The following is an 8,620-nucleotide window of genomic DNA, read 5'->3' on the forward strand; positions in this document are numbered from 1 at the left end:
TATTCATTTTGTCTCTATACAGCTGCTTGAATATTGTTTAAAAAAATGTATTTTCTCTTTCAAAGTAACATGGAAAGTTAAAACATCACATCAGCTTTAATATTCATCTCCAGTCTTAATTGTGCATCTAAAGCTTTCTTGAGGATCCTTTGGGTTTACAGGACCACGTGCTCCAGCTGCACCACCTCATCAGTCACCATCAGCTTAGGCTGCAGCACCATCCAATTTAAGACCAGCCAGCGACTCGGACGCAGTTTCTTGTTCGCCCTCTTCATCTTCTTCCTCCTCCTCCTCCTCCTCCTCCTCATACTCGTCTTCCTCATAGTAATCGTCTTCTCCGTAGTCGTCTTGTTGGTCTCCACCTCCGGACGCTGCGTTCTTCCAGTAAGCATCGTACCCGGACGCACCGTCGTAGTAACCGTCGTCATCGTCGGCACCGGCCTGTCGACCAAACTTCAAGGTGCGCGCTGTGAACAATGCACAGGTGTCAACGTTAGCTCTGGTGTCATTACGCATGGTGGTGAAGCGACAAAGAAAAGGTCCTGTAAGATACAGTCTGCGTAATTCTCTGCAAGCAATGTTTATTCTAAGCCTTCAGGTTGTAATTTAACTCATTATATATCACTTTGTTCCTCTTGTCAATATATGACTATGACACTGCTGTGATCCTTCCACACGTTTTTGCCTCTGTCCCATGTCGGAAATGAAATGTTAATATTGCTAAAGCTCTTTGTGAGGAGCTACAAATATCAGATTCACTGAGCAGGGTTTTTGTTTCAAAATACATCTCACTCTGCTAATAGCAAGTCCTTAGAAATAGAAATCAAATCCTGGCAGCACATTTGAGAGAACAGCAATGTGGCCAACACGTGTTTGGCACTGCTTCCAAGGTCAAAGTTTAATTGCATAACATCAGACTCTGCTTTTACAGCAAGAAGCATTGGAGAAAAACCCAAATATTCATGAACAATTCTCTAGAAAATACAATTAGCTGCACTGTGTAAATGACTTCTGGGGAAAAACAAAGAATTTATTTTTCCCCTCATGGTTTTGTTTCATTTTCAAAACACAGTCTGCGGGGAAGTAGCAGCTGTGGCAACTTCCCCGAAACAGGAGCTTTACGGGAAGAAAAACAACTAAACAACTTCCAGTCGTTTAAAGGTATGAGTAACACTCACTTGACATGCTTAGATCTTTGGTCTCCTGTGTCTCGTGACCACATTTGGGACACGGAGGACCTTTTCCTTTCTCCTGTTTGAAGACTTTACTCTTAGTGTGATCATCACAGTAACAAGCCTGCAAGACACAGTTCAACTTTCAGTCAGTTATGGCATGGAAACGCTGGTGCACGAACATGATATCGATGCATAGTTCTCGCTCAACTTCAAAACTAAAGAAAGCAAAGCAGTAACAGTTCAGGCTTGTTTAGGCAAGAGGAGTAAGCTCATTCATCCACATCCGTTCATCCATAAAAACTCAATCGTATTCCCTTCCTCCAGTCTCAAATTCAGAGATCCTCACTCACTGTAACCAATATATGGCAGCTGTCTTTTGCCTCTTTTTGATACAGACTGTACTCTTAAAAAAAGGATTGAATTGGAAATATAAATAAATAACCCCTGCCCCAAAAAGCAGAGTTCCTATTTCAAATGCTTTCTGATCAGATTGCAACTGTGGCACAATGCCACGCAAGCAGCACTTGTGTAAATGTTGTGAGCCACTCCATATGTTTTTATTTTGTTCCTGATGAAGCCTGATAAACCTGAATGTCTGCTGTAGTCATTCCTACATTCTAATATCCTCAATAAACATGGCTTCTCTGTGCAGAAATGCATGCTAAAGTTCAGCTGGCGTAAATTCGTCAAAATTACCATGTTATCATAGTATAATCAGTCTTGTTGTTTGTTGTCTATATGGAGTTGGGGCAGAGTCTCATGCTCAGGAAATGCGGTTTGGTTGCTAGGAGACCAGCAGAACATATACGCTCAATTAATAAACAGCTCCAGCTAAAACTTTGCTTTGAGGGAGGATCAGCATTATTTACAGTGTTGAGAAGACATCCCTTTCAGCTAGCATGATGAGCAGGAATGATTACAGCAGGCTAATGTAATGTGTAATATTTGGTGTGCAAATGGGCATGTGAGGGTAGCTTTAATTTAAAGCTTTAAAACAGACCTGAGAAAATGCACGTCAAAGATTTACTCAGTTGGCACTGGCTGTCTATGCAGTGCATCTTTTATAGTGCAATTCTTTATCCTGTAATTTTCCAGTACAAATAAACAAACATTACTCTATATATATACACATTTAAGGATAAGCACACTCACTTGTTGTGCATTAAGAGGTGATTTATTGCAAAAGTATGCTTTGGCTACACATATTGTCATGAGCTGCCTGGCAAATTCCTTCACTTGTGCACTTCAGTAAAAGTATGCACTGCGACTATCTGGCCTAGCAACAGCTCGTATAGGTCATTGATAGGACCAACTTATTTTTAACCCCTGTAAGATTAGCTGACAACTGTTAAACTAAGCACAAGGAACAACTAAAGGCAGTATGAGCTCCGGCTGCTATTTTCAGCAGGTCCGTTGTTGTCAGCCTGGAGCGCTTTCTTGCCATTTTATTCGTTCAAAGCTCTTTGATGTTTAGTTTCAGTTACGTGTCTGTTGTACACAAGGAATATTTCCAGATAAAGGGAGAAAAACCAAAAGCAAAACCACATGAAAACAACGATGTGAATTTGTAGCCATCTTATCACATTTGGTTCGTTCTTCTTTTGTTGTTACAAACAGTTTTGTAATGCAAGTTGATAACGTGGGTTTATTTTTTACAAACATGCTTGTGATCCTTTTGCATTATATTTTCACAGACTGATTCCTCACCTTACACCGCAGACAGGAGTGTTGTCCCAGTTTATTACAGGAAACACCTAAAATAATACAACAATATTATGAAAACACATTCGTAACATCACTACTGCACATGCTCCCTCTGGATATTATCTGCTCATATGGAAATGATACGCTTTAAACACCCCATTGAAAAAGCCGATTGAATGACAGTGTGACTTACATTTGAATGTTTCTGCTTGAAGAACCTGGCAGCTTGCCTGGTGCTCAAACTGATCATCCTCACATAAGAAGTTCTGACAGAAGGAACAGCGGAAGATTCGCCCTCCTATTTAAGAAGTTAAACCAGTCAGTGGCTCTACTTAGGTAAGCAGGCGAAACAATCAAACAGGGGTGGTCTCACCATGATCCCAGACACTGCGCTCACACTCGATGCAGTCGGCATCAGTCAAAGGACATGAACAGGCGTGAGTGCTCAGGCATTTCCGACCATGGCACACCCAAGCTTCACAGAAGTCGCACACTGCCCCCTTGTGATTGAGTAGGAGAATAACAAGGACCAAAATCAGAAATTGTACTTTCTTTTTTTATGTTTAAATAACCTGCTGATGAGTTTACTGGCATGTAGCAAAAACAGACACTGATTACTGAACACCAGCTGGACCCTTGACACACCTTATCATATGCTACTTAGCTTAATTATTCATTTTGATTGCACTTGCACAACACTGCACCATGAGCATAAAGAGTGTCAGAGTGATACTGAATGGTAAATGGACTGATTCTTATATAGCGCTTTTCTACTCTCCCAGAGTACTCAAAGCGCTCTATACAACATGCCTCATTCACCCAATCACACCCACTCTAAACTCAAGTGCAACTAATAAGCATTCACACACATTCACACTCCGATGAACGCATCGGAGGGCAATTTGGGGTTAGTATCTTGCCCAAGGATATTTGGCATGCAGACTGGAGGAGCCAGGAATCGAACCACCAACCTTCCAATCAGTCGCTAATCTGCTCTACCACCTGAGCCACAGCCACATGAATAATAGCTAGCCCCAGATTAATGCAGAGAAAATCTACAAGCTGCTGCTTCTTGGTTGTAGATGACCTCTGTTTGTGTGCTTGAGGCCTTGTTTATTCTCCTAGCCTGCCGTCTGGAGTGCTGTTGCTATCAGTGACAACATCTAGATGAGCGGCTGATTGTTGCGGAATCTGCTGGCAACATGGATCTCTTGGTTTGTTTGTTATTCGGCATCGAATGGCCTTACATATCAAGGGAGAGTCCTGCTGCATTTACAGTCTCTGAAAGCTGACATTATCATTGTGTAAAAGGACTCCTCCCATGCTATTTGATTATAAACCTAATATACCGGTGGGATTTTAAAGTAAGTCTTTTTTTTGCTGCTATCATTATGCGAGAATGTAGATCCAAGTCCCGGCCCCGTGCAAAATATTCCCACAGCAGCGGAATTTAAAAATAGAGCAGGTCTTGACCTTGTGCACTAGAAGTTTTCTCCCTAAAAGGACTCGATAAAGCTCTGCACTGGCACAGCTGAAACAGACAGGGCCACAAATGAACCTGCTGCCTGGATCTGTTAGAGTTTTAAGAAATCAAACCAGGACCTTGACTAGAAATTCCAAATATCAATACATACAGTGCTGTGAAAAAAGAATTCGTCCCTTTCCCAATTTATTTTTTATTTGTATATTTGTCACACTCAGTTTGAGATCCTTAGGCAAATATTAATATTAGACAAAGATAACCCAAGGAAATACATACTACAGTTTTTAAATTATAATTTCGTTCGTTAAGGCAAAAAAAAGTTATCCAAACCTACCTGGACATTTTATATCAACTACTTATGTTTTTAATGCAAATGTAGAATAGTCCTGATGCTCTACATTGAACTGTCTTTCCCATTTTGTATCATCTTTGTGCCTAAACCTATTTCCTCTATGGCAATCTTAAAATGTTAAAAAGCCATTGAGCCAAAAAAATTCATCTGGACCTGAGAACCTCACAAACAATTTTTTAATCAGATTCTTCAGCTTAACATCATCCCTGAAAATCTAGAAAGCTGCCTATACTTTATTATTTTAAAAACATGGGATCCCCTCAACAAATATTGCCCTAAACCTAAATTTCTACTTGCGCCAAAATTGTAGAATTTTAAATAAACTCAACAGTACTGTAACAGCAACTATGTTGGTAACAAATTCTATTATTATTGCCTTGGACTGAAAGCTGCTGTGTTTGTTGATCTGATTCTGATGACCATGAGCTGCTGTTAGAAAGACTCAGTGACGTCAGTTAGAATGATAAGACTACAGGCTAGTTCAGGAATGCCCTTTCAGATAGGACACAGTGTGTTTATACAGATGAATATGAGTCAGGTTTCTATGAAGCTTTTAAATGGAGTCACGCAGAGGTCAACTTTAGACCCTGTTTTTTCTTCCTTTTTATTATTAATATAGAAGATTATGCCTAAACCTAAACCGCGCATTTATGCAGATGATACCATAATGTACTCACAAGGCTCTACTCTGAGTCACACTGTTGACAGCAGCTGCAGGCACTCTTTAGAGTACCCAACTTGGAACAGCATTCTCTTATTTTGCAGCTCATTCATGAAATACCTTTCAGAGAACACTAAAGCTGAATCATTTTGTCTCCCTGGGAAAATACAGAGGGTGCCACTGCATGATCTGGACCTTGTATTTGAATTAAATTTACCACTGACAAAATTAACTGACTTGTTTTATTTTATTTTGATGTAACTTTGTCATGGTGCATCTTCTTGGCCAGGTGGCCCTTGAAAAAGAGATATTTATCTCAAAGACTAAATAAATAAAAATATTATTTCTCCCAACAAAACCTACCAGAACAATGTTCCATTAAATAATGTCAACCTAATATCATTTTTACAGTCATAAATTACATTGCTGAATGAAAATAAATCAAACAGATATATAATAGAAAACTTAAATATACAATAAACTTACCACCATGCCCATTCCAGTGCTGTGGACGCCTGGATGTTTGACAACACAATCCGATGACTTCATACATTTCATTTTACCTAAAAACAGGAAGAAAACTTTACAGATGAATAAAACGAACACAAATAATTTCAGTGTAATGGTAAATAGTGTAATACATGAACAAAATCCCCTTCACAACATTTAGCCAAGTTACGATCACTCTCAAGGAGCTAGGTTTGCCAAAGCTACTGTCGTCAATCAAGAAATATCTTTATTAAAGTAAATACAGAAGCTTTCACTAAGCCTGAGTTAAACCTTCTGATAACGCTAAAAAAAACACGCTAATAACAGAATAAACTTTCTGGGATTTCCTTATATTGATGATTAAGCATGCTTCAAGACTGAAGGCTGAATAAAAATGAACTTGTACCAGAATAATAAAGGAGAAGAGCATAGAGAAGAAGAAAACAAAACAAAACCACAGAGTTCATGAGCCAAACTTTTTGAACTGTGTGGTTTTCATCATCTATGTAACAAAATAATGGAGTGTAATGGTAGAAGCATGTAAGGTTATGTGAAAAACAACAACTAAACCTTCTTTCAATTCTACTGTTTTACATATCAGCACATTAAAAAAAATAATCTGGTCCTTAGCATGACATGACATGCAGAAACGTGTGGAAAAACTAATGACATCCCTCCTGCATTTATAGTATTTAACAGCGTAAGTAGCAGCCAGGTACTGCTAATCAAATGAACTTGATTTATTGATAATCAGCAATTGTCAGCACCTCTATAATAACAGAAGCTTTGGCAGGTTGCTGATCTGGAGCATTCAGGTACGTTAACACTATGTCATAATCTTTCCAAAAGTGGAGATTCCAACAAATTCACTCACAGATCAGTCTGCGCAGTGCTCCGTGAAACTGCAAAAAAACCGAGAGCAACATCCAAGATTCTACAGACATGTAAAATCCTCTGTACACCAAAGTATTCTACCGTCAAAGGTGAGGACATCTAAAGCTTGAGCCAACCACAGCAAATGTACAACAGAATGGCTTTTTTTAAAAAAACAAAAAGCATTAAGATGTTTGAATGGCCCAATCACAGCCCAGTCAAGCTAAAAAATGATTACTTCATTACTGCTGCTGAATCTGGTTCTACAAGCTAATGAATCCAGGGGTGTGAATAATGTTTCCACACAACGCATCTGAATTTGGACTTACTTTTTGTTAAGTAATTAATGACCTGGTACAATGTGTTGCTTATTTAGGTTATATTAACCTTTTTAAGACCTTGCAGGGACCTTGCTATCACTGAGCTGGCTGTGAATTGGCACATTTTTGAATGGGCTTGGATGTGAAGGTCACAAATGAGCAGGGAGTGTTAGCTTTAAAATGAATATCTTTCCAACATTACTCAAATAACACGTGCAGTGTACTCACCACACTGCGCGCAGACAGGCAGCTTCTGCACAGAGTTACAGAAATAACAGAAAGCCCTGTTCTTCTGTTTTCTAGCATGTGGCATCAGAAACGTTAAAAAAATGTTAATTATCTCAGAATTATGGAGAATCTGCAGTTGCACATTGGTCATATAAGTGAATAAAATCACTTACCTCTGACATTTGTCACATTCCTGCAAAAATGTAACAGTATAAAAGATTAGATACATATTAAGGCATTGCTGTTGTTTTAATTGGGCATCTATCAGCTATCGCAGCTACACACCATGTTGGAGTTGCAGGGGTGTTTGGCCACGTCAACATGTTCCCTGTTGGCTCGTATTTGCTTCTCTCGCTCTTTCCGATTTTCAGCCTTTTTTCGGGCACCGGTTTTCTTTTTGGGCATTTCTGGTTCTCCGCGGAGCTTGACACTGACTCCGTCACCTGCAAACACGGACAAACGGGGTGAACCACGCCGGGAGGAAACTGGGCGACTTCTTCTGCGTGAAATTCAGCTAAGAACGAGCAACTCTTAGCTGATATCTCATCTCAGTGCTTTTCCAATAAGCTGCACAGGGACTACAGCCAGCAACACGGGTGGTGAATTACGACAACAAGCACTACAACTATAAAAAGTTTCTGACATTTCTGTTCATGTTGGCTAGCAGCTCCCGTGTCTGCTGACTGAGCTGGTGTCTCATAAGCAAATTACATTTAAAATAAACTATAACACCACTCAACACATGTGTACATGACTTTTAGACTGTAAAGGAACCTCCTAAGTGTTCCTAAATATTACACGCTAGCGTAATTAAAAAGAAAATAGATTATTTTTGTATTTTTCTTTACCGAAATGATCAGTTCAGAGAACGCAGCTAGGTCCGTCCTGAAAATGTGTTCACCGGAACACTCGGCTAAAAAACATTCGTTCCACACATGCTGGTTTTTGGTTATGGTGGCTTAGCGTCACCTCTTTTCATTTAATGATTGATGTTAAATAATTTACTTTTTTATAGGGCAGTGGTAATGCATAAATATACAATATGGCCTACTTTAAATAACACAATAAACATTTGCAATAATAATGATATAGTCTATATGATATATAATAGAGTATATATTACAATAAGACCTAAATTTAACCAGTAAAAGATAATTTCTTTTTCGAATGGGTTTGGCTCCAGTTTTTCTTATAATGCTACTCCATGTGCTAACGCTAATGGGAGCTCTACAATTGCAGGACATTTCCTGTATCACCCTTGAAAATAGCCCATACATGTTGCATAAATGACACTTGTCCTGAGACAAGATGTAAACCTAGCTGCTAAAAAAGCCA

At 39.2% G+C, this 8,620-nt stretch overlaps 1 protein-coding gene across 1 annotated transcript; it reads right to left on the minus strand.

Moving 5' to 3' along the window:
- Positions 1–8,171, minus strand: noazfp (nucleolar atypical zinc finger). Its single transcript, XM_085355810.1, has 10 exons — positions 8,134–8,171; positions 7,571–7,728; positions 7,459–7,478; positions 7,286–7,356; positions 5,862–5,938; positions 3,253–3,379; positions 3,073–3,177; positions 2,883–2,929; positions 1,179–1,296; positions 1–467 (listed from the first exon to the last, which is right to left on the minus strand). Exons 2-10 carry the CDS (start codon positions 7,688–7,690, stop codon positions 205–207), a joined length of 948 nt encoding a protein of 315 aa, XP_085211936.1. The 5' UTR covers positions 7,691–7,728; positions 8,134–8,171; the 3' UTR covers positions 1–204.
- Between the last annotated feature and the right edge of the window lie 449 nt (positions 8,172–8,620).

This window comes from Diplotaxodon limnothrissa, linkage group LG6 (genome assembly GCF_057381915.1).
Source record: "Diplotaxodon limnothrissa isolate DT_005_m linkage group LG6, D_limnothrissa_male_GT1.1, whole genome shotgun sequence".
NCBI classification, from domain to species: Eukaryota; Metazoa; Chordata; class Actinopteri; order Cichliformes; family Cichlidae; genus Diplotaxodon; species Diplotaxodon limnothrissa.

Bases quoted from the DNA above. Each gene is read 5' to 3' on its own strand.
- noazfp (XM_085355810.1), bottom strand. From the start codon at position 7,690: ATGCCCAAAAAGAAAACCGGTGCCCGAAAAAAGGCTGAAAATCGGAAA. The intron at 7,357-7,458 runs GTAAGTGATTTT...GCCACATGCTAG, and splicing joins GAATGTGACAAATGTCAGAG to AAAACAGAAGAACAGGGCTT. The intron at 3,380-5,861 runs GTAAGTTTATTG...CTCAATCACAAG, and splicing joins GCACTGGAATGGGCATGGTG to GGGGCAGTGTGCGACTTCTG.